General features: G+C 45.1%; 1 protein-coding gene and 1 long non-coding RNA gene across 5 annotated transcripts in view; one reads left to right on the forward strand and one right to left on the reverse strand.

Moving 5' to 3' along the window:
• Positions 1–20,182, forward strand: part of LOC134910442 (uncharacterized) — a 40,397-nt gene extending 20,215 nt beyond the window's left edge. The window contains exon 3 of the long non-coding RNA XR_010176199.1: positions 18,947–20,182. This is a non-coding gene — a long non-coding RNA (uncharacterized LOC134910442). The remainder of the gene's footprint in view (positions 1–18,946) is intronic.
• A 797-nt stretch (positions 20,183–20,979) lies between these two features.
• Positions 20,980–26,220, reverse strand: part of B3GNT2 (UDP-GlcNAc:betaGal beta-1,3-N-acetylglucosaminyltransferase 2) — a 54,165-nt gene continuing 48,924 nt past the window's right edge. For all 4 annotated transcript variants that reach the window (XM_063918478.1, XM_063918479.1, XM_063918480.1 and 1 more), the window contains exon 2: positions 20,980–25,524. In XM_063918478.1, coding sequence (XP_063774548.1) covers positions 24,322–25,515 — 1,194 coding nt within the window. In that variant the 5' untranslated portion in view covers positions 25,516–25,524 and the 3' untranslated portion in view covers positions 20,980–24,321. The remainder of the gene's footprint in view (positions 25,525–26,220) is intronic.

Consider the following 26,220-nt stretch of genomic DNA (forward strand, 5'->3'; position numbering starts at 1 on the left):
ATACTAGAATTAGTATCATTCTTTTCTGCTGGAGGGTACACAGGTTTCCACAGGGAAACATCGGGGTGTAGAGTGGATCTTGATTCAGAGGCACCAACAGGCTAAAGCTTTAGCTGTCTCAGGATGCATAGAGGCCTCCTCTATAACCCCGTCTCCAGGCACTGAGAAAACAGTTTCGAGTTGGTTACCTAACAGGAGGGCTGCACTGGGCAGCCCTGAAAAGCTTTTCTAAGATTTCCTTACTTTTCTGGCTGGGCTGTCAGCGCTGTATGTCAGAGTGACATTCAGCACTGCAGCTCCATCACCTCCCAAGCAGCGTTGCATACTCTCGCTGGCCTGGTTCCTGGGTACTTGCGATGGAGATGTCACGGCTTAGGCACAGTCGCAGACTGCTCTCCTGGTTCATGTGGATGGTTCACGGGGAGAAGGTAAGAGGGTCCCCCAGGCGGAACCTGCCCTTAAATTGCGTTCCTTCCGTGGTCTGGGGAGATGGACCACGGCGCTGGCGTGGACACGGTCACTGGGCAGAGACCCCACTAGACCACCAGGGCATTGAAGCACAGATCGGGTGTACTAATGCCCTATTTAATAAGGCTCAGTAGTACCTGGGGTGGAAGTCCAGCATAGGGGCGGCGCTTGTCCTGTAACCGCTCCCCCAGCCCAGGGTGCCATCTCCACGCAGATTTCCCACCCTGGAGCTGCCTCACACTCTCCCTCACTCCCTGACTGAGACGCTGGGCGCCATCTTCACAGCATAGTTGCAGCAGGTCTCCGGGATTGCAGGGTAAGGTCTCCCTTGTAAAGCCGCCTGTATACAGCGCTGAGACTTTACAATCACTTGAGTATCCTACATGTCTTGAGACAGCATTAGTTGAGAAACAAAAAAGCGTCCTGCGCGGCGCTGAAACGTTGGCCACAATATGCCACTTAGTTGATTTATTGCTTTGAATACAAACTTTTTTCACAAGAACCTTGGAGTGCCGCCTGTTCCTTCATTACTGGGAGTGGTTGCATCCCTCTCTACAAGAACATTGCTTTATTCTCTCTCTCTCTCTCTCTCTCTCTCTCTCTCTCTCTCTCTCTCTCTCTCTCTCTCTCTCTCTCTCTCTCTCTCTCTCTCTCTCTCTCTCTCTCTCTCTCTCTCTCTCTCTCTCTCTCTCTCTATATATATATATATACACACACACATATACTAGTCCAGTGCAGCTTTATTGTGATAATTTCTGCATGGCCTGTGAATGTGTGCCTGTATCTGCGGTGTGGTTTCACTCTCAGTGTTTCCCAGATATAACTGTCACTATATTGTGTATCCTGGGCTAGCTGCGTGTGGGTCTTATAATATAGTTTAACTGTCCACAGATGACTATGTTTTCAGAAATTTTTCTATATCAGATATCGCCTTTACAAATATTGTAATTTCTGAAATGTCTGTCAATGTACTAGGAATCCTGTTGCGCTATTCCGCTGAAAATTTCTGTATTATATCTCATCTCTACAATGAAAATGTTACTTTAAAAAAATAAATAAATATATATATATAGTCTTACACAGTAATTATCTATATTAGTATATTCTACTGTGTTACAGTCACATCATACCAGGTTTTAGCCACAGGTATTGGGGGTCATTCAGAGTTCATCGCTCGCTAGCAGTTTTTAGCAAACGCATTGTCGCCGCCCACTGGGGAGTGTATTTTCGCTTTGCAAAAGTGCGAACGCCTGTGCAGCACAGTGCCTGCAAAATAGTTTTGTGCAAAACAAGACCAGCCCTGTAGTTACTCTTCGTGTGCATTGATTCTAACGATGGAGGGACGGCTTGTGACGTCACACACCCGCCCAGCGAACGACCAGCCACACCTGCGTTTTTCTAAGCACTCCCTGAAAACGGTCACTTGACACCCAGAAACGCCCACTTCATGTCAATCTTCCTGCATTCAGCCATGCGACTGGAATGTTCGATACACTCTGTGCAAACCCACGATGCTCATTGTACCCGTACAACGCGCCTGCGCATTGCGGTGCATACGCATGCGCAGAAATGCCAATTTTTAGCCTGATCGCTGCACTGCGAACACCGGCAGAAACCGATCAACTCGGAATGAATCCCATTGTTCTGTCTGGCGACTTAATCGTACTATTATAGCCCAGTTGTTGCATATATAATAATGTCTAACAAAAAGGACAGTAAATCTGTGGAAGCTCCTGCATCATGCAGAGCATGCTCCATGGATTTATCAGAGAGGGGAGTGTTGTATGATGGTCTGTGCATTACTTGTCATGCACCTCCCAGGCAGTCTGCAGCTCCTGCACCTACTCAGGAGCAACCCTGAGCTGCGTTCACCACCCTGCTGGGTACTTTGATGGAATGCCTTGCGCCCCCTATGGGAGCACCTGTGCCATTACCATCACAAATTATCCCTATGGTTAACCCGCCTTGGGCTGAAATTTTGTCTAACCAACTGCGTAAACTAAATCAGTCTCTGGTTAGACAGAAATCTACCCCAGGGCCCTCCCAAGTTCCTGGGCCCTCTAAGCCGGCTGCTTCTTCCTCACAATCTAGAAGTTTCTCTGATGTTTCATCTGAAGAGGAGGGGGAGCATGTCAGACACTGAATCCCGTGTTACTGATGAGGATTCTCCCTTACAAATTGAAGTCCCTGCCTTGGTGGTTGCTCTTAAGCATATCCTGCAAATCACTGATGAGGATTCCACTAGTATGGCAAAGAAAACTTATACGTTTAAACAACAGGTGGTGGTTAAAATGGTATTACCCCATTCTGATCATCTAGTGGACATCAGGCGGGAACCCTGGCCTAATCCAGGGAAGAAATTCCCTATTCCTAAACGGGCCTTGGCTCCCTATCCTCTCCCTACAGAGTTGTGTGACAAATTGGAGACTCCACCACCGGTGGATTCTCATGTCACCTGCCTTATGGTGTCGCCCACTCTGCCTGTCACCACTGTCACCTCGCTGAAGGAGCTAACAGATAAGCATGTGGAGGGATGCCTGAAATCTATATACTCCCTTGCAGGGGCTGGTCATACACCCACTATTGCTGCATCTTGGGCAGCAAAAGGTATTGAGACGTGGGTTCAGGCGTTAGAGGAAGAGCTGCCCGAGGATATTTCTGACAATGCCAGACAATACCTGTCTCACATTACCACTGCTTCTTATTATAATCAAGAGTTGTCCTCTGGGGCGGAAGAATTGGTAGCCAAGACGTCGACTACGTCTGTCCTGGCTCACCGCATACTGTGGTTGAGGTAGTGGAAAGTGGACCTTGACTCCAAAAAGACTTTGGAGGTACTCCCCTTCACTGGGGACATTTTGTTTGGGGAAGACCTAAATAAAAATAAGATTTTACTTACCGATAAATCTATTTCTCGTAGTCCGTAGTGGATGCTGGGGACTCCGTCAGGACCATGGGGATTAGCGGCTCCGCAGGAGACAGGGCACAAAAATAAAGCTTTAGGATCAGGTGGTGTGCACTGGCTCCTCCCCCTATGACCCTCCTCCAAGCCTCAGTTAGGATACTGTGCCCGGACGAGCGTACACAATAAGGAAGGATTTTGAATCCCGGGTAAGACTCATACCAGCCACACCAATCACACCGTACAACTTGTGATCTGAACCCAGTTAACAGTATGACAAACGTAGGAGCCTCTGAACAGACGGCTCACAACAATAACAACCCGATTTTTTTGTAACAATAACTATGTACAAGTATTGCAGACAATCCGCACTTGGGATGGGCGCCCAGCATCCACTACGGACTACGAGAAATAGATTTATCGGTAAGTAAAATCTTATTTTCTCTGACGTCCTAGTGGATGCTGGGGACTCCGTCAGGACCATGGGGATTATACCAAAGCTCCCAAACGGGCGGGAGAGTGCGGATGACTCTGCAGCACCGAATGAGAGAACTCCAGGTCCTCTTTAGCCAGGGTATCAAATTTGTAGAATTTTACAAACGTGTTCTCCCCCGACCACGTAGCTGCTCGGCAGAGTTGTAATGCCGAGACCCCTCGGGCAGCCGCCCAGGATGAGCCCACCTTCCTTGTGGAATGGGCCTTGACAGATTTAGGCTGTGGCAGGCCTGCCACAGAATGTGCAAGTTGAATTGTGCTACAAATCCAACGAGCAATCGTCTGCTTAGAAGCAGGAGCACCCAGCTTGTTGGGTGCATACAGTATAAACAGCGAGTCAGATTTTCTGACTCCAGCCGTCCTTGAAATATATATTTTCAATGCCCTGACAACGTCCAGCAACTTGGAATCCTCCAAATCGCTAGTAGCCGCAGGCACCACAATAGGCTGGTTCAGGTGAAACGCTGACACCACCTTAGGCAGAAACTGAGGACGCGTCCGCAGTTCTGCCCTGTCCGAATGGAAAATCAGATATGGGCTTTTATACGATAAAGCCGCCAATTCTGACACTCTCCTGGCTGAAGCCAGGGCCAGTAGCATGGTTACTTTCCCTGTAAGATATTTCAAATCCACCGATTTGAGTGGCTCAAACCAATGGGATTTGAGAAAATCCAAAACTACATTAAGGTCCCACGGAGCCACTGGGGGCACAACCGGGGGCTGTATATGTAGTACTCCTTTTACAAAAGTCTGGACTTCAGGAACTGAAGCCAATTCTTTCTGGAAGAAAATCGACAGGGCCGAAATTTGAACCTTAATGGACCCCAATTTGAGGCCCATAGACAATCCTGTTTGCAGGAAATGTAGGAATCGACCCAATTGAAATTCCTCCGTGGGGGCATTCCTGGCCTCACACCACGCAACATATTTTCTCCAAATGCGGTGATAATGTTGTGCAGTCACCTCCTTCCTGGCTTTTACCAGTGTAGGAATGACCTCTTCCGGAATGCCTTTTTCCCTTAGAATTCGGCGTTCAACCGCCATGCCGTCAAACGCAGCCGCGGTAAGTCTTGGAATAGACACGGTCCCTGCTGAAGCAGGTCCCGTCTTAGAGGTAGAGGCCACGGATCTTCCGTGAGCATCTCCTGAAGTTCCGGGTACCAAGTTCTTCTTGGCCAATCCGGAGCCACGAGTATCGTTCTTACTCCCCTTTGCCGTATAATTCTCAGTACTTTTGGTATGAGAGGCAGAGGAGGAAACACATACACTGACTGGAACACCCACGGTGTTACCAGAGCGTCCACAGCTATTGCCTGAGGGTCTCTTGACCTGGCGCAATACCTGTCCAGTTTTTTGTTGAGGCGAGACGCCATCATATCCACCTTTGGTTTTTCCCAACGGTTCACAATCATGTGGAAGACTTCTGGATGAAGTCCCCACTCTCCCGGGTGTAGATCGTGTCTGCTGAGGAAGTCTGCTTCCCAGTTGTCCACTCCCGGAATGAACACTGCTGACAGTGCTATCACATGATCTTCCGCCCAGCGAAGAATCCTTGCAGCTTCTGCCATTGCTCTCCTGCTTCTTGTGCCGCCCTGTCTGTTTACGTGGGCGACTGCCGTGATGTTGTCCGACTGGATCAACACCGGCTGACCCTGAAGCAGGGGTTTTGCCAGGCTTAGAGCATTGTAAATCGCTCTTAGCTCCAGTATATTTATGTGAAGAGACATCTCCAGGCTTGACCATACTCCCTGGAAGTTTCTTCCCTGTGTGACCGCTCCCCAGCCTCTCAGACTGGCATCCGTGGTCACCAGGACCCAGTCCTGTATGCCGAATCTGCGGCCCTCTAACAGATGAGCACTCTGCCACCACCACAGAAGAGACACCCTTGTCCGTGGCGATAAGGTTATCCGCTGATGCATCTGCAGATGCGATCCGGACCATTTGTCCAGCAGATCCCACTGAAAAGTTTGTGCGTGGAATCTGCCGAATGGAATCGCTTCGTAAGAAGCCACCATCTTTCCCAGGACTCTTGTGCATTGATGCACAGACACTTTCCCTGGTTTTAGGAGGTTCCTGACAAGTTCAGATAACTCCCTGGCTTTCTCCTCCGGAAGAAACACCTTTTTCTGAACCGTGTCCAGAATCATTCCCAGGAACAGCAGACGTGTCGTCGGGGTCAATTGAGATTTTGGAAAATTCAGAATCCACCCGTGCTGTTGCAGCACTACTTGGGTTAGTGCTACTACGTCCCCCAGCTGTTCCCTGGACCTTGCCCTTATCAGGAGATCGTCCAAGTAAGGGATAATTAATACGCCTTTTCTTCGCAGAAGAAACATCATTTCGGCCATTACCTTGGTAAAGACCCGAGGTGCCGTGGACAATCCAAACGGCAGCGTCTGAAACTGATAATGACAGTTTTGCACCACGAACCTGAGGTACCCTTGATGTGAAGGGCAAATTGGGACATGCAGGTAAGCATCCTTGATGTCCAGGGACACCATAAAGTCCCCTTCTTCCAGATTCGCTATCACTGCTCTGAGTGACTCCATCTTGAACTTGAATTTTTGTATGTACAGGTTCAAAGATTTCAGATTTAGAATAGGTCTTACCGAGCCGTCCGGCTTCGGTACCACAAATAGTGTGGAATAATACCCCTTTCCCTGTTGTAGGAGGGGTACCTTGACTATCACCTGCTGAGAATACAGCTTGTGAATGGCTTCCAATACCGTCGCCCTGTCTGAGGGAGACGTTGCCAGAGCAGACTTTAGGAACCGGCGAGGGGGAGACTTCTCGAATTCCAACCTGTAACCCTGAGATACTATCTGCAGGATCCAGGGGTCCACCTGTGAGTGAGCCCACTGTGCGCTGAAATTCTTGAGTCGACCCCCCACCGCCCCTGAGTCCGCTTGTAAAGCCCCAACGTCATGCTGAGGGCTTTGCAGAAGCCGGGGAGGGCTTCTGCTCCTGGGAAGAAGCTGCTTGGTGCACTCTCTTACCCTTTCCTTTGCCTCGGGGCAAATATGACTGTCCTTTCGCCCGCTTGTTCCTATAGGAACGAAAGGACTGCGGCTGAAAAGACGGTGTCTTTTTCTGTTGGGAGGGGACCGGAGGTAAAAAGGTGGATTTCCCGGCTGTTGCCGTGGCCACCAAATCCGATAGACCGACCCCAAATAATTCCTCCCCCTTATACGGCAATACTTCCATATGCCGTTTGGAATCCGCATCACCTGACCATTGTCGCGTCCATAAACTTCTTCTGGCAGATATGGACATCGCACTTACTCTCGATGCCAGAGTGCAAATATCCCTCTGAGCATCTCGCATATAAAGAAAAGCATCCTTTAATTGCTCTAAAGTCAATAAAATACTGTCCCTATCTAGGGTATCAATATTTTCAGTCAGGGAATCCGACCAAACCACCCCAGCACTGCACATCCATGCAGAGGCGATGGCTGGTCGCAGTATAACACCAGTATGAGTGTATATACTTTTCAGGGTAGTTTCCAGCCTCCTATCCGCTGGATCCTTGAGGGCGGCCGTTTCAGGAGACGGTACCGCCACTTGTTTTGATAAGCGTGTGAGCGCCTTATCCACCCTAGGGGGTGTTTCCCAGCGCGCCCTAACCTCTGGCGGGAAAGGATATAATGCCAATAACTTCTTTGAAATTAGCAGTTTTCTATCGGGGTTAACCCACGCTTCATCACACACTTCATTCAATTCGTCTGATTCAGGAAAAACTACAGGTAGTTTTTTCAGACCCCACATAATACCCCTTTTTGTGGTACATGCAGTATCAGAGATATGCAAAGCCTCCTTCATTGCCGTGATCATATAACGTGTGGCCCTACTGGAAAATACGTTTGTTTCTTCACCGTCGACACTAGATTCGGTGTCTGGGTCTGTGTCGACCGACTGAGGTAAAGGGCGTTTTACAGCCCCTGACGGTGTCTGAGACGCCTGTACATGTACTAGCTGGTTTGCCGGCCGTCTCATGTCGTCAACTGATTTTTGTAATGTGCTGACATTATCACGTAATTCCATAAACAAAGCCATCCATTCCGGTGTCGACTCCCTAGGGGGTGACATCACCATTACCGGCAATTGCTCCGCCTCCACACCAACATCGTCCTCATACATGTCGACACACACGTACCGACACACAGCAGACACACAGGGAATGCTCTTATCGAAGACAGGACCCCACTAGCCCTTTGGGGAGACAGAGGGAGAGTTTGCCAGCACACACCCAAGCGCTATAAATATATAGGAACAACCCTATAGAAGTGTTGTCTCCCTTATAGCAGCTTAATATATCAAAAAACTCCAAAAAAGTGCCCCCCCCCTCTCTGTTTTACCCTGTTTCTGTAGTGCAGTGCAGGGGAGAGTCCTGGGAGCCTTCCTCGCAGCGGAGCTGAGCAGGAAAATGGCGCTGTGTGCTGAGGAGATCGGCCCCGCCCCCTATTTCGGCGGGCTCTTCTCCGGTGTTTGTGAGACCTGGCAGGGGTGAAATACATCCATATAGCCCCAGGGGCTATATGTGATGTATTTTTTTAGCCAGAACAAGGTATTCTCATTGCTGCCCAGGGCGCCCCCCGCAGCGCCCTGCACCCTCCGTGACCGCTGGTGTGAAGTGTGTGACAACAATGGCGCACAGCTGCAGTGCTGTGCGCTACCTCATGAAGACTGAAAAGTCTTCTGCCGCCGGTTTCTGGACCTCTTCACTTTTCGGCATCTGCAAGGGGGTCGGCGGCGCGGCTCCGGGACCGGACTCCATGGCTGGGCCTGTGTTCGATCCCTCTGGAGCTAATGGTGTCCAGTAGCCTAAGAAGCCAATCCATCCTGCACGCAGGTGAGTTCACTTCTTCTCCCCTAAGTCCCTCGTTGCAGTGAGCCTGTTGCCAGCAGGACTCACTGTAAAATAAAAAACCTAAAAACTTTTTCTAAGCAGCTCTTTAGGAGAGCCACCTAGATTGCACCCTGCTCGGACGGGCACAAAAACCTAACTGAGGCTTGGAGGAGGGTCATAGGGGGAGGAGCCAGTGCACACCACCTGATCCTAAAGCTTTATTTTTGTGCCCTGTCTCCTGCGGAGCCGCTAATCCCCATGGTCCTGACGGAGTCCCCAGCATCCACTAAGACGTCAGAGAAATTGTGTCTGAATTGGCAGCTGCTAAGACAGCTTTTCTCTGAATTTCTAATCCTTCTGCATAGAAGGCAAAAGGTACCACTTTTCATTCCTTTCGGCCTCGAAGGAAAGCAAAGTGTCAGTCGTATCTGAGACTATCTCCCAAAATCCAATGGGTCTATCCAGCCTATACTCAACCTCAAATTTCTGAACAAGTTTGTGAGAGGATCCAGGTTTCATATGGAAACACTGCGCTCAATTGGCCATCGAACCCGGAGACTATATGGTATCCCTGGATATACACGATGCATGGCTTCATATTCCTATTGCCATATTGCATCAGCATTTCCTGTGGTTTGCTATTGGCAACCTTCAATTCCAGGCTCTGCCATTTGGACTGGCTACGGCTCCTCAGCTCTTCACCAAGGTCATGGCCGTGATGACTTCCCATTTCCGTCGCCAGGGAATCAGAATCCTCCCGTACTTGGATGACCTGCTGATTCTTGCACATTCCCATGAAGTCCTCTGCAGTCATTTGCACTTGACGGTGGATTTTCTGCAAGCCTATGGATGGCTAATAAATTGGAAAAAGTCCTCGCTGGTCCCGGCTCAGAGCATGGTGCACCTAGAGGCACTCTTGGACACACACAATCAGAGACTGTTCCTGTCTCCAGACAAAGTCCTGAAACTTTAGGACAGGATAAGAAACTTCATTTGTCACCCTTCGAGTGTCGATACACTCGGCGATGCAAGTCCTTGGTCTGATGGTGTAGTCTTTCGACGTGGTGGAGTATGCTCAATTACACTCTTGTCTCCTACAGCGGTTGATCCTGTCAAAATGGGACAGCCTACCTCATTGGATCAGGTACCAGGTGGTCTCATTGACTCCAGAGTTTCATCTGTCGCTGTCCTGGTGGCTCTAGGAACAGCAATTGTGCAGGGGCCGTCCTCTCTGGATCCCCAACTGGGTCCTACTGACAACGAACGCCAGTCTATGGGGATGGGGAGCGGTGTTGGAACAACACTCATTTCAGGGTCACTGGAAATCACTCCTCCCAATCAACATTCTGGAGCGGAGGGCAGTGTTTAACAGGCCTGTTCAGGTACAGTCGGACAACACCACCACGGTGGTATACATAAACCATCAAGGCAGCACTTGAAGCCGAATGGCAATGATGGAAGTGTCAAAAATCCTTTGCTCGGCGGAAAGCCATCTGCCAGCCATTTTGGCAGTGTTCATTCCAGGCATCCTAAATTGAGAAGTGGACTTCCTCAGTCGCCAGGACGTTCACTCCAGAGAATGGAGCCTTCATCCAGAAGTCTTTCAACTCCTGGTGGAAAGATGGGGCCTACCAGATGTAGACCTGATTGCGTCTCGACACAATCACAAGGTTCCGGTCTTTTTGGATCACAGACCAGGGTTCCACAGGCAGCGTTCGTGGACGCACTAGCAATTCCGTGGAACTTTCGGCTGCCATTCGGTGTCACTCTTGCCCAGGGTACTGCGGAAGTTCAAACAAGAAGGAGGAATGCTAATCCTAGGCACTCCGCCGTGGCCCAGACGGCATTGGTTCTCAGACCTGCAGGGTCTGTTAACAGGGCATTCCCTTCTACTTTTTCAGTGTCAAGACCTCCTCGTACAGGACCCTTATCTTTATCCGGACCTGGCCAGACTGGCTTTGATGGCGTGGCTCTTGAAGCATCACTCCTGAGGAGGGCCAAAGGATTTAATGAGGCGGTCATTCAAACTATGCTGAAGTCCCGCAAACCAACCTCTGCCCAGATTTATTACAGGGTTTGGCATACTTATTTCACCTGGTGTGCTGATAAGAACTATGACGCTGGTAGATTTAAGACTTACAGAATTCTGGCTTGCCTACAAAGAGTGAAACTACTGTAGGAGGGGTGTGGTGTCGCACAAGACTAAGAATTCAGAGATTCCGCTTTTTAGGTTTCTCTGAGAAGACCAACCATATGCTGATTAAACCCTGAAATAAGTATTTAATATTTGTTGTGTTGGTCGTGCTCCAAGAGTCAGTATAGTCAATTTCTTTCCTCCTTTTTCCTACAAAGAGGCCTGGACTTAGGTCTTCGTCTGGCCTCCCTCAAGGTTCACATATCTGCCTTGTCGGTGTGGTTTCAGCGCATGCTTGCCTCTATACCTGATCTTCATACATTCACTCAGCGTGCTTTACGTATTCAGCCTCCCTGTGCCCCTCCTGTGGCTCCATGGGATGTCTGTTGTGCTGAATGCTCTACAAGAGTCTCCCTTTGAATCTCTTGAGTCAGTGGACCTTAAATGGCTCACGTCCAAGGTCCTGTTCTTGCTGGCTATTGCCTCTGCAAGAAGGGTGTCGGATTTAGGCGCATTGTCCTGTCGTCCATCCTTTCTGATCTTTCACTTGGACCAGGCAGTTCTGCGAACTAGCCCCAGTTATTTACCTGAGATGGTGTCATAATTTCACCTTAACCAAGAGATTGTGGTCCCAGCCTTTATATCTTCGTACTTGTCAGCCAAAGAACGTTCTTTGGATGTGGTAAGGGCTCTCCATGTCTATGTGGAGAGGACCGTCTCTATTAGGCGGTCGGATGTCCCCTTTGCCCAGTTTCCACAAGCGTGGCTGGCCAGCGAACAAGCAAACCTTGTCCAGATGGATTAGATTGGTGATTGCACAAGCTTATGCGCAGGCTGGACTCCCAGCTCCTGCTGCAATTAAGGCCCATTTTACTCGGTCTGTTGGACCTTCTTGGCTGGCCCATCGTGACGCGTTTATTATCCCAGGATGCTTCCTTTGGACGCCGGGTTCTCATACCCGCTAAGGCAAGTCCCCTCCCTTGAGGAACTACTTTAGGACATCCCCAATGTTTCCCTGTGGAAAACTGTGTACCCTACTGCAGAAAAGGAGAGTTATGGTACACTTACCAATGTTAACACTTTTTCTGCAAAGTACACAGGGTTCCACAGGGCGCTCACCCTAATGCACCTAGCTTCTTTGGGTTCTATGGCATTAGCCGCTGGTACCTTTTCCTGTCATGAGTATGTGGTTCTATGTGACTATCATCTGCCTTTTCTCTTGCCTGCTCCTGCATTGGACAAGTTATCGAAGCTGAGCTCTCAGTGCCTGGAGTTATAGAGGAGACCCCTATGCATCCTGGGACAGCTAAAGCTTTAGCCTGTTATTCCTCTGTATGAAGATCCACTCTACACCCTGATGTTTCCCTGTGGAACCCTGTGTACTTCGCAGAAAAAGTGTTAACAATGGTAAGTCTAGCATAACACTTTTTTTTGTAGTTTCCCATTATGGCACATTTCTCCATGTATTGCCCATTGTAACCTATGTAGTCCAACTCAAGATGGCTGGCTCGTCTGCTACACTTGCAGGTACGATGAGAACTACATTAAATCAAATGATTCTGTGGGTATAGGACAGGTTAGTTAGATTCCTGCTTTCTGTATTTTTTAGTTCCCCATCATATATCGCAGCTCCATGTACTGCTTATCCCGGCCACTGTAACTTATGTTTTGCTCTGAAGGTGGATGCCTTGCCTGATGCAATTGTGGATAAAGGGGCAAATTCAGTAAGGATTGCAAAAATTACTAATTAGCAAAAATTGCAAGCAAAAGCAAAATTGCGAAAGCACACCCAAACTGAAAAACTGCAACACTAATTTAATTTAACAAAAAGAAGGTGGCCTTGTGAAATGTGCAAATATTGCAAAAACCATCCTAATAATCACAATGTTTGCATACATATTACAAATGTACGCAATTTTTTGCGTACATGTTTCTGATGTTGCATTTTTTGCTAACAGTGTTTTTTCCTTAAAAATTGCACAACCTACTTTCCTGCACCCAAATTAAAGAAACTACTCAACAATTGTAAATCAATTCAATCATCATCACGTAATTGGTCAAATGATCTTGTGGTAATTTAGCAATTATCATCTTAAACACACCATAGTGGGGGTTTTTTTTTTATCAAACATTGACTAATGCCCATAATTGTGTTCAAATATATTCAACTAGAGAGTGTGACTTCTAGCCTCTAAAACCCTACACAACAGCAATTATTGGTAAATGTTTTAACAAACACACTTTGAGTCAAAATATTTTAATTCAGAAACAGTAACATTTTTATTTGTGAAGTGGTCAAACATTACATATTGTTTCTTTGCTTTTATTTACATACCTTACTTTAAGAAATTATGTGTAAATATTTGTTTCAATAAGTATACAAATGGAGCAGAATTTGCATAACTTGAAAATAAAAAGATGGTGTTGCTGTTCTTCAACATATGTTTGTGTGTGTAGCGCACAAATAAAATTTAAAAAATAAAAAAAAAGTATGTGGGTATGTTTTGTTTAACAAAAAACTGTTGGTTGTTTAAAAAAAAATGTTAGGAAGCTAAATGTCATTCAGTAGATACTACTAAGCAAAATGCTTGTAAAGGTTATTTTACATTTGCGTCTATCAAATAGTGTGGTTGTCAAACCTCAGTTGTTAGTAAGTGTAAACACAAATCGGTTAGTAACATATATTTTCACAATCAACATGTTTTACAGAGTTAAACAATACCTTACATGATTCTAAGTTCCAATACAGCTGAATTAAGTGATTTGTGGTCTGAGGTGTGAGCTTCTTCAGCTGGGTGTAATGAAGCAATGAATGCAATATACATGCAGTCTACAACTGAGGTCAGCTTGTGCAATTTTTAAGGTAGACCTGTAGTCACTCAGAAACTGCACATCAGAAATGTGCGATCTGTTGTAAAAATTGCGACTGCACCACCCACTGACCATCAGCATACGCCCCTGATCATAGTTTTTGCGAGTCCAGCCCTTTAGTACGCCCCCTACACGCCTACTTTTCGTAGTGCATACGCAGTTTTTGCTAAGTCTCAGAATTTTTTTTCTCAGTTTTTGCTATTTAAGTTGCAGAATTTGCGTTTTTACGTTTTTTTTTGCTCATTTTGCCGATTTGCGATCCTTGCTGAATTAGGCCCAAAATGTACAATTCCTGGGTCTGATGATTCTGTGGGTATCACTTATGCATCATTTAAAATTTCTGTATTTTGAGCATCCCTTCTCCAGGTACTTAACCCTGCTCTATATAACCTACGTAATGCGCCAAAGAAGACTGCCTCGCCAGGTACTTTCACAGGTAGGATAAACAAGCTGTGGAAAGGATGTCTCTGTGGGTGTCTTGTTTTTGTTGAAAATGCATCTTAGTCACAACACAATGTGACTAGGACATACAAGGAGACTGTGCGGATTCATTTGATACGTGACACTTGTATACTGTGTGTGACTGAATCTACACGAAGCAGAACAGAACTTGTATTGGAAAAAAGCGTCGCTGCTACATTGTAGCACTTCATGTACAGATTCAGAGACTCAGGGGCTAATTCAGACCTGATCACTAGGCTGCATTTTTGTACAGCCGGCGATCAGGTCTAAACCGCGCATGCACCACAAAGTCACATGCGTCACACGGGTACAAAGCAGATCGCCGCTCAACGATGGGTTTGTGCGAAGGATCCATTCGCACGGGCGTTCGCAATGAGATTGACAGGAAGAAGGCGTTTGTGGGTGGTAACTGACCGTTTTCTGGGAGTGTTTGGAAAAACGCAGGCGTTTTCAAGCGTTAGCAGGGAGGGTTCCTGACCTCAATTCCGGTCCCGGACAGGCTAAAGTGTTCGCAGCGTCTAAGTCCTGGGCTACTCAGAGACTGCACAAAATCTGTTTTACACATGCGTTTGCACAGTTGCAAAGCAAAAATACATTCCCCTCTGAGCAGCAACTATGCGAACTTAGGACTGCAAAAAAACCCTAGTGAGCGAACAGGTCTGAATTAGGCCCTCAGTCTCCTCATACATCTTAGCCGCGTTGTGACTTAGCAAAAAAATAAGCCAAAGACACCCAACGTCAGGAGATTCTCACGTGACCTAGCGTGCCAAAAGGGGTTGTTTAGCGTGATTGCAGCAAAGATGAGGGAGAACTCATATGTTTAGGGATGAGGACCCTGCCTTGATGAACATGTCATCCAAATAATGAGTAACTATCATACTTGTTGCTCTCAAAGGAGTGCTATTGCTGTCATGGATTAGCAAATGCTAAAATTGTTGGAGGACAGACTGCATATCCAAGGAGGCACTGGAGACCATCTAAAATAGAACATGTAAATATGCATTCTTGATGTACTGTACATTGTCAATATGAACGCATTGTTCTCCCTGCATTATTCTAACAAATTCAGAGAGTTCATCTTAAAATTTTGGAGTTGAAGTTGTCCAAGTCTTTCCACCATGTCGAAGGCTGACACCATGAGACCTAGCACTTGCATTGCTGAATGTAATAGACACTTGCGGATGAAATAGGAAGCATCGAATCTTTTCCTGAAGTTTCAGGCTCTTCTCCTGAGACAAGAACAACCGCTGGTTGTGAGTGTCCAACAATGCCCCCAGGTGTACCATCCTCTGAGCAGGGACCAGGGAAGATTTCTTCCAGTTGACGAGCCACCCGTGAGTTTGCATAAACTGGATTGTCACATCCAAAATGACGTAGGAGAATTTCTGGGGAGTTTGCCAGGATCAGTAAGTCGTCTAGATACAGGAGGATCCTGATCCCCTGACGGCGTAGCACAGCTGTCATTACCGCCATGACTTTGGTGAATACCCGCGGAGCCGTGGCCAAACCAAAGGGTAACGCCCGAAACTGGTAATGAAGGATGCCCACCGCAAACTTCAGGTACTGCTGATGTTACATTGCAATAGGAATATGCAGGTAGGCATCCTGTATGTCCAGGGAGACCATATAGTCCCCCAGACTCCAAGGCCAGAACAAGAGAGCGTAGAGTTTCCATACGAAACTTGGAGACCCTCACATACTTGTTCAAAGACTTGAGATTGAGAATGGGCCGTGAGGACCCGTTCATTTTCGGGACTAGAAACAGCGGTGAATAGTACCCCTTGCCTCTCTGAGCCAGAGGCACCTGTACTACCACTCCTGTGTCCAGGAGGGACTGCACCACCGAATGAAGAGTTTTTCCCTTCACTGGATCCAAAGGGACGTCTGTCAGGCAAAATCGATGAGGTGGATGATTCTTGAAGGATATGGCGTAACCTCGAGTGACGACTTCCCGTACCCAGGCATCGGAAGTGGTCTTCAACCATTCCTGGGTAAACCATAGAAGTCGGCCCCCACCCTGGGATCCCCCAGAGGGAGGCCCGCCCTGTCATGCGGCAGGCTTGTCGGTTTTGGAAGCAGGCCGACAGGCAGCCCAGGCCCTGACCTTTTGCCTTTCCTGGAGGACGAAAGGAGCGAGAGAAGGTACTTTTATCCTTCAGCAGCGAAGGTGCCGTACTAGGTAGGCAAGCTGTTTTAGCAGAAGCTTAGTCAGCCACGCGCTTATTGAGGTCTTCTCCGAAAAGAATGTCTCCCTTGAAAGACAAGGATCTCAACCAAAGGATATGTCGAGCTAAGATGGACGTAGTCGCAGCCTTGGCCGCCAGCACCCCGGCATCGGTAGCCGCCTCCTTAAGATAATGAAAAGCCGTGGTAATATATGAGAGACATTGTCTAGCATGATCAGAAGCGTTGAAAGGTAGCTCCGCCTCCAGCTCCTCAGCCCATGCTTCAACAACTTCAGCAGCCCATGTCGCTGCAATGGTTGGCCTATGCACAGCCCCTTTTAGGGTGTAAATCGCCTTTAAACAACCCTCCACACGTCTATCCATCGGTTCCTTCAGAGAGTTGACGGTAGTCACTGGCAGAGCTAAGGATACTACCATTCTTGCAACATGGGAAGCTACAGGCGGAGGAGTTTCCCAATTTTTACATAGCTCCGCAGAGAGTGGATAGCGAGCCAACATTTCTTATGCGGCATGAACTTTGTTACTGGAGTTTCCCAGGATTCCTGACGTATGTCAGCCAGGTGTTGAGAATGAGGCAAAATTTATTTAACCACTTTCTTACGTTTAAATCTGTCCGGATTTTTAGACACAGGCTCAGGTTCCGGTTCATCAGAAATTTGAAGAATTAGCCTGATAGCCTCAATCAAATCAGGGACATCCACCTGTGACCTTCCCTCCCCATCTGAAGCATCAGAGTCAGTGTCTGTGGGGTCAGTGTATGCGCCATTCTCATCAGAGGAAGTGTCTGGTACAGTGGTGGATTGTGAGGAAGTAGCGACCCGTTTAGAAGACGCCTTAGTCTTAGGTGGGCGAGAGAGACTTCTTTTTAGTCAGTGATTGGTTCAAGTGCTGTAACTAAGATGAGATCTGATCTGCCCATGGCGGATTGACTGTAGGGACCATAAACTGCTGAACTGGCATAGGCGGTCCCACAGGGGGCGTAAGTTTAGTTACCAGCGTATTTAATAACGTGCCGAAAGTAGCCCAGGGCGGCTCATTGTGGACCCCCGTTGCTACAAACCCACTGGGGGGCAAAGGACCCCTAGAACCTGATCTCTCTGCTGCCATGTTTTCCTCAAATGTGTCTGCAGCGTCACCCCCACTCAATGTGGGATAAGCCCCAGTTCCGTTGCCCCTTGCAGCTGACATAATGAGAAGCTCAATATCAGGCAACTTAGTACACTATTAGCAGCACTATGTCTAGCAAGAATTCCCAGTGTAGTGTTATCAGCACAAACTGGGAACCCAAGAGATATATGGTGACCAGAAATCACAGAGAAAAATACACTGTAAGTATATCTTGTGAAACACCTATATAGTCTAATAAACCTGACGCACTTAGCCCCCTCGGGTTACAGAATATAGGGGTAGCAGGCTGAGTGAAATACATGAAATGACAGTCACTCAGCAGCAGCAACAACATACACACACACACACACAAATGTACAATGCAGAAGTTATATCATACAATAAGACTGCACTGGACTAGCAATACAAAAGTAATACTCCAGTATAGCTATATAAATAAAAACAGTAGATATAGCAAAACTCAGCAAATACTGGATGTATATCACAGGGTATTTGTACCACACAACCCTGACTGTATGCACTCTAACTAACACTGTCCACTGACAGGTAGAATACTTAAGTGTCCTGTAAAATGCACGACGTGCAGGCGGCTTAACAGAGGAGGATTTGCCCAAGCAGTCCCAGGAACAGCGCAGCTCTGTGTAATGGCGGCTGACAGGGAGTGAGATGCAGCTCCAGGGCGGGAACATTTGCCTAAATGGCACTCTGTGGGAGGGGCTACAGGTCAGGCCTTATCCCTCATGCTGGCTTCCCCAGGCGCTGCAGGCTGTCACAGTTTTATGAAGAAAACCAACCTGTGCCCAGTATCCTGGTGGCTAGTGGAGCCCCTGTCCCTTACAGTGTCCATGCCAGCGCACGCGGCCCGCCTCCCGCGCCAGATCGAGATTACAGCGGGCCAAAGAGACCCCCTTACCTCCCCCTGTATGCGTCCACGCGATCCGGGAGGACAGTGGCGAGTCTGTGACTAACCAGAACAACACCGGAGCCTCCGCTGTAAGTACCCGGCAACCAGGGTGCGGGAGTATACAGCGCCGCTGGGGGAGTGATGGAGCAGCAGCAGGGGATGTCTGACTGACATCCAGACACTGCTGCAGCCCTTGAGGTCTTCAGATTTTCTTTTCTTCTGAAATAGCTTTTTCTTTAGCCCTGTTGACTGCCTGCTTACTGCAAGGCACAAACTACAAAACCGAGCTCCTGTGCACGAGGCGGGGTTATAGAGGAGGCGGCGCTGTGCATCTTGGGAACAGTCAAAGCTTTGAGCCTGTTGGTGCCTCAGATCAAGATCCTACTCTACACCCCAATGTTATTCTTTGTGGAGCCCAGTGTACCGCGCAGCAGAAATAATTTGTTTAATTTTAATACCTTACGACAACATTAAGATCTCACTTGTATTATGGAATGAATCTCCATTATGTGTAAGAAAGTATTCACAGCGCTTCACTTTTTTTTCCCAGCCAGGGCCCAGACTTGAATCCGATTGAACATCTCTGGAGTGACCTGAAAATGGCTGTGCACCGACGTTTCCCATCCAACCTGATGGAGCTAGAGAAGTGCTGCAAAGAGGAATGGGCGAAACGGCCTAAAGATAGGTGTGCCAAGGTTGTGGCATCATATTCAAAAAGACTTGAGACTGTAATTGCTGCCAAAGGTGCATCAACAAAGTATTGAGCAAAGGCTGTGAATACATGTGATGTCTTAGTTTTTTTATTTTTAATAAATTTGCAAAAATCTAAAAAATAAATAAAAATGTCACGTCATTATAGGGTATTGTGTGTAGAATTTTGAAGGAAAAAATGAATTTATTCCATTTTGGAATAAGGCTGTAACATAACAAACTGTGGAAAAAGTGAAGCGCTGTGAATACTTTCCAGATGCATTGTACTTTTGAACTAATCAGCACTTCTGTTGACAGTCTAGTCTGTGTGTATGTGTTGAGGAAGATTTAGGGGGAGAGGTCTTGAAACAGTGTTGACTTGAGGAGACCTGGACAATGAAATTCGTTTAACAGAGAATGATCAACAGGTATGGGTCATTGGGTCGACCACACTTAGGTCGACAGTCATTAGGTTGACATGCAGAAGGTCGACAGGGTTGCTAGGTCGACACAGTCTATAGGTCGACATGGAAAAGGATCGACAGGAGGTTGTTGTTTTTTTTTTCATTTTTTTGGTGTCGTTTTCTTTGTAGAGTGACTGGGAACCTTAAATAGTGCACCGTGTCCCCTCGGAAGGCTCGCTTCACTCGTCATGCTTCGGGGACAAATACAGGTTACCGTCCCCAATTGTAGTCCACGTGGATCGCAACGAATGAAATAGCTGGAAAAAAAATTTTGGGCTGAAAACTCATGTCGACCTTTCTTCATGTCGACCCAGCAACCCTGTCGACCTACTGCATGTCGACCAATAGTGGTCGACCTAACGACTGTCTACCTAACGACCGTATCCCGAATCAACAGAGCTAGGTCATGAAACCTTGCAAAGTTCTCAAATACTTGAGCAAGTTTAACAGAGCCAGTTGTTTAGATAGTTGCATGCCTAGATATCATTTTATGCTTAACCATTAAGAAAGTCAGCATTCATTGTAACTTGCTGTAACATCTAAGATATAGAACATTTGTAAGTCCCCTGACTGCTTATCTTTTCTCACTTGTACCTGAATAAAAAATATTGCAATTATAAAATTATCCTCATTTTGGGGCATACATTTAACTTTTTTTTACCAAAAAAAAAAAAAAAAAACCACCCTTTTCACATTACTGTATTAGTTTCACTTGAATGTATTAAACGGCTTTTGGAGCAGTTTTTGTGAAAAACTGCTCCAAACAAGCTAATCACTATGTAAAAAATATACTTACATTTGCGTAAAGCAGCTAAACCAGACTAAACTAATGGGCACGATTGGGAAAAGTGCAGTTTGGGCGCTCAAACGGATCACTTTTCACACATTTCAGCTCTCCACCCCCAGCGAGGGCAAGCTGAAATGTAGACTCTGGCAGCCGATCGCGCTTGAACGGCGCTACATTAGATTATCTATTCGATGCCATTTAGTGGCTGCCGGCATTAAAAAGATTTTAATCTTACCAAGTGTTTAAAGTTATAATACCAACATGGTTAAAATGCTTTAACATTACTACCATGTAGTCTGCATTCTCTCCCGCCAGTGGGGAGAGAGGGGGCTCATTAGTTACTCCTCAGTCAGGTGATATACAAGTCAATCCATGAACTCACCATTGCAAGAAATTGTAACAGTAATAGAAGAAATGTTGGCACAGAGCGTCCAATGACTGATTAATTAAATTAGTTAATGATATTAAAAACACACACACAAAAAGTACATATATTGCAAAACATACTACACAGGAAAAAAAAAAAAAAAAAAAAAAATGATCTGCTTCCGGACACAAAGGACAGAAAATACAAGACAAAGTATGTTTTCGGTATAAGAGGAAAAAAAGGAAAAATAATAATAATAATAATAATAATAATAATAATAATAATAATTAGCTTTATTAACTAGGTTCCAACTTACAGCCAATTAATGTTTTGTTAAATATTCAACTGAAAACACTGTGTACAAATAATGTTGCATACACAAATTTAGGAAACAGTTTTGGTTTTTAACATTTCAATAAATAAATTACAGGCACTTCTAACTAGAATGACATTGGAGACATTTAAAAACTTTATTATTTTAATAAATCAGGGGAACAGGGGGAGGCAGCGGGACCAACGTAAATCCTTCAAGTTTCAGAATCAGAGTTATAACTTCATTATAAAACTTCTAGGAAAGTGCAATAAAGTTAAAATGTGATAAATTAAAAAAATATAGAAAAAACAAACAAATATACACCCCTAAACCATGCGGTTTGAATGAGTTCAGTAGTTCTAATTAAAAAAAAAAAAAAAAAACCACACAAGGAAAAAAGATAAAAAAAATTAATAAATATTTTGACGGAAAATGATCGGCTACACACAAAAGGATATAATTTGGAACTTTTAAAAAAGAAAGACAAAAAATATTTTTTGCCAAAAAGGACCAGCCAACATAAAAACAAAAAACACAAAACAAACCCCTCTACGTTGTACATTTATTTTATAGCTTATGTTTTAGGAAACACTTTGGACTACCATGGAAGCCTTCAGCAAAAAAACAGCAATTTGGTTTGGATAGAAAAATAGATATATTTGTTAAAAATGCATTTTTTTTTACTTGATAAGAAATTTAAATTTTCATATGGTATAACATAAAACCTGGTCACATAGATAACAAATAATGCGTCTGTGCAGCAAGCCCTGCCACTCATGATTCTATGAACCAATACATTTATTCTACAGACAAATTTGCCACTTCTTTTAAATACAAAAATGTGACGTAGACACTTATTTTTTTTTTTCCTTAAAGGACGTCCATTTTTGGATAAGCCACTTCCATTAGGTGCGTTTTTCATGCGGCAAATAATTACATGTATCTGGTACTTAAAAAGGCAACTCCGGGTGCTAATGTGAATGCAGCAGGTGCATCGCATGGCACAGGATGCCTCAGTATGGTCTGACCCAATAGCCCGTAGAACCATAGTATTCTATTATATAACTATATCGTTGGTTGCAGCTGCTGTCCAGACACCTTTAGCTCCAATAAAGTGGCTAGACCACGTTTTTCCAATTCACAATGCCCCCGTAAACGTAATGTTCACCACATACAGGTAAACCAGATTATTTTCATATAAATTTTATTTGGACCCAATTAATAACAGCACTTTCTAAGATATCAAAATAGATGGACCATTGCTTTGCATATATTGTAAATGCATAAAACACAGAAGAAATGGAACAGAACATAAAAAGGCGATATTCCATAACGTAAATGATACATCTCAAATAAAACTCCAACAGAACTGCGAATAGCTTACGTAAATGTCTTAGCAGACATTAGAACAAGTACAACCTCTCAATCTCACTGGACGTATGGTGAGTGAGATTTCTTCGACCTTGAAACTGTGCTAGTTCTGAGGTTAGATGCCTGAAGCTCTGCAGATCACACATAGCTCGCAGTGCGTGTAACAAGCTGCAGAGAGTTCTATGAACAATTCCATTTCTTTCAAAACTTCTTGTATTCGCCTCTCCGCAATGGAACGTAAAAGCAGTCAGCTTTATAGGTGTGTACGAGGCATGGAATTGTGGCAAACAGTGTACTGCAGTGAATATGTGGGCTAGAGGCCCAAGATGCGTAGTCTATTACATTGTATTGACGGCTCTACTACACAACGCGGTATGTTCCTTTAAGCATCTGGGAATTAATAAACCACAAATAAAATTCTTAGAGGGATTCAATGGATCATTGGTAAATATAATGTAATTCGGGGGACTGTACGTTTTCTTTTTTTTACTTGATTAATCGAAAAAATTTACAGATTTGATTTATGTATTCGCTTTATTTGGGGAAGTACTGACCACAGTAAAATCTATACTAAAAGATTTAAACATTTTGTTGTCTCGTAAAACGTAGATGATCAGAGGTTACATTACTTAGGGATAGATTTAGTATATCTTCTAAAAAGGAAAACGTGGAGGTGTGTCATATGGCAACCAATCAGATTCTAGCTAGCATTTTTTTCAGAATGCACTAGATAAATGCTAGCTAGAATCTGTGTGGTTGCTACAGGCAACACCTTCACTTTTTTCGTTCAAACAAGTTCTTGTCATTCTTAAGTAAAAGACATCACATTTTTAGAAAGTATATGTAAAAAGGCTTTTAAATACGATTATAGGGAAAAAAACAAAACAGAAGTCTCAGGAATAACGTGGATTGCTTAAAGTTTAACACAACAACACAAGATATTTTGGCTATAGAGGCAAAAAAGTGTTTTGCCTGCTATTTTACACCCAGGGCGTGCAGGGCACTAGATTATATTGATATGTTCTAACACTCCCACTAAATATTATGACAAGTACACTTATAAAGGCCACTGGTGAAGAACTGGATCAAGTAATCATGCTACAAGTGTGATAGAAACCCCCCTTAACCCCACACTACCTACACCTTTGGGGACAGCATGCACATTGCAAAGTAATACCCTAATACCCCCTGACTCATTAGGGTCCTATTATATACCTGAAAATAGAATTCCTTCAAAAAATAAATGACGTAGTAAGATGCGCCAGACTGCAACTTTATCTCCCCCAAAAATAAATACAATTTGTGTTTAGAGTAACAGTTCTTGATGTAACAGGAAAAACATTGATATGAACAAATGCAAATTCATAAGCATTGATACACGGAGCGTAGTAATCACTTGTTTTAACAAGACCCTAGTTGTGCATATGAAGGAACATACGTGCCCCTTTAAATAAAGCAGTAGGTTATAGTTATTCCGTAGCAATGACTTCCATACTTCATGAGACGGAGTCTTATTCAAACTTCAAATCCTACTGCTTCACAGCAATCAGACCAGGAAAGACCCGAAAAGCCTTTGATCCCATTAAAATGGATGTGAAGTGCATGTTTTTTTTTAAATGTGCGCGTTTAAAAGCGTCTGAAAAATATGCTTATACAATGAATTCAAGACATCGTTTAAAAGGTGGACTACGTCAAGAACAAAAACCAACTGAAACAAAAAGAGATATTACAAAAACAGAGCCAAAAAAGCTGACACACATGAAAACAAGATGCATCTATCTACAGTCTTCACGCCAGCAAAGACTGGTTTCACACACAGCCTTTGGGAACATTCAATGTGACATGTGCTAATGGCACAAGTCCTCACAACAATAGCAGTGCAAAAATATAAATCATTCTGCAAGGCATGGACCTCATCCACGTCCCCCCCCTCCTAACAGTTTAAACTAGAGTCTTGCAACTGGGACCAAATCTTAATCATTTCTTGAGGTTTTCTAGGATGGACTAAAATTAAGTTTGAATATGAACAAATGTTATTTTTGTGTTTTTCCTCTATATCAAATGTCTTGAAGCCTTTGTGTTTCTCTGGAGCGAGCCCAAGTTTCTGAAGGCACATTCCAGTATAGACATCATCTATAGGAAATAGGAGGACCCTAGAAGTTGCATTGTAAAGTCTTAATGCCAGATTACCAGAGTATAGGAAGCCCCCACCCCCCGCATATGGTGGGTAGGATCCTTCGTATATGGTCTCGGGAATGTAGTATTTCAGTTTCTTGTCTCTATGAGGTCCAGCATCCTTGATTACATCCCCAATAAATAAAGTTTTGGCTTTTTCCGCAGACAGCATCTTCAAGTAATCCAGGATCTGATGGGTATTCACAAAAACATCGTCATCTCCTTTAAAGATAAACTGGACATCCGGACAAGAATGACTTACCCACTTCAGGAAGAGAACTTCTTTCAGAGTCAAATTAAAGAATGTGTCCCTATAATTCCAAAGGAGGATGTCATTATATGTCTCGCTTTCATATTTAACCAGGCCGGAAAGATTGGGGTGATTATCCTCAGTCGGAGTCTCTCCAAGAAGGAACACCCTTACAACAGTCATATTATTTATTTTCAGTTCTTTCCCCCAGGACTCCCGTATGGCTTGCCTTCTATCAAATTGTGGCGTTAGGGACTTAATGGCCAGGAGCAAGAAAGGCTTATCTTTACACTTATCTGGCTGGTCAAACACCAGTGAGTAATTCTTACATCTTAAATAAAACAGGAAGTCTTTGAATCGGTCAGGTAAGTTGGCAAAGTCCTTTATTTCGGACTGCAAAATTGTATCCATTTCACACGAGTTTAGAAGGCTCGAGTTTGAAGCCACCAACTCCTCCACTGTAACATTGTTGAGCAAATTCAGTATTGGATTGTACAATCTATCCAGTTTCTGCTGTTCTCTATTCCAATAGGCAGCGCTAGCCGAACGCTTCTTCCAGAATTTGCCATGGGGTAGCAGAAGCTGTCCTTTTGCAGTTTTTTCTTGGCCGTCGCTCTTTGACACCTCAACGATGACATAAATTAAAAAATTTAGCATCATTAAGATTCCCACCAGTTTCAGTCTTCTCCTTCCAACACTCATTTCTCATATCTGCCAAGAGAGAGGGGGGAGAAAACAAAAACAGAACATTAGGTAACTACTAGTACTGTAGTACTTTAGCTCTTCATGAGAATCTATCATGATCACATTTTACATGGACTGTGTGAAAACATCAAGGTAGAGCAATATTGCTTTAGGTCAAGAGATTTGCAATAAACATTTGGATTTACGCTGATCAGACCAGAGGCCCTAATCTGCTTCATAGCAGTTAGGTGAGGGAACCAGGCCAAGAATAGTGTCAAACATGCATGGAATTTATTACATCAGTACAAGGAGCTATTTATACTCCTCTAGTATGCTGTAAAAAGGGTCTCTTTTATCACAGCATAATGTTATAGAACAATGCAAGGGGTAAAACACACAGATAATGTACCTCTCTAGAATTTAATTTGCGCAAATATATATTGTATGTGCCCAGTTATTTAAACAAGTTGTGAATGAAGAAACTCTGCACATTGGGGGTAATTCAGACTGGATTGCTGCAGCGTGCGCTCCCTGGGAGTCCAGTGAGATGCTAAAAGCAGCTCAGGGCTGCAATCTCCTCTGCCTGATTGACAGGCTGAGGCGGTCGCGGGGCGGGAGGGGGCGTGCCAAAGGCGTTAGAATGCCATAGGTGTATCTGGACTGTTGCGGGCCGCAGTGACTGCGTGAAGTCACATGCAGCCGCTGCGACCTGGCGGGTAGTCG

This window comes from Pseudophryne corroboree, chromosome 4, assembly GCF_028390025.1.
Source record: "Pseudophryne corroboree isolate aPseCor3 chromosome 4, aPseCor3.hap2, whole genome shotgun sequence".
NCBI classification, from domain to species: Eukaryota; Metazoa; Chordata; class Amphibia; order Anura; family Myobatrachidae; genus Pseudophryne; species Pseudophryne corroboree.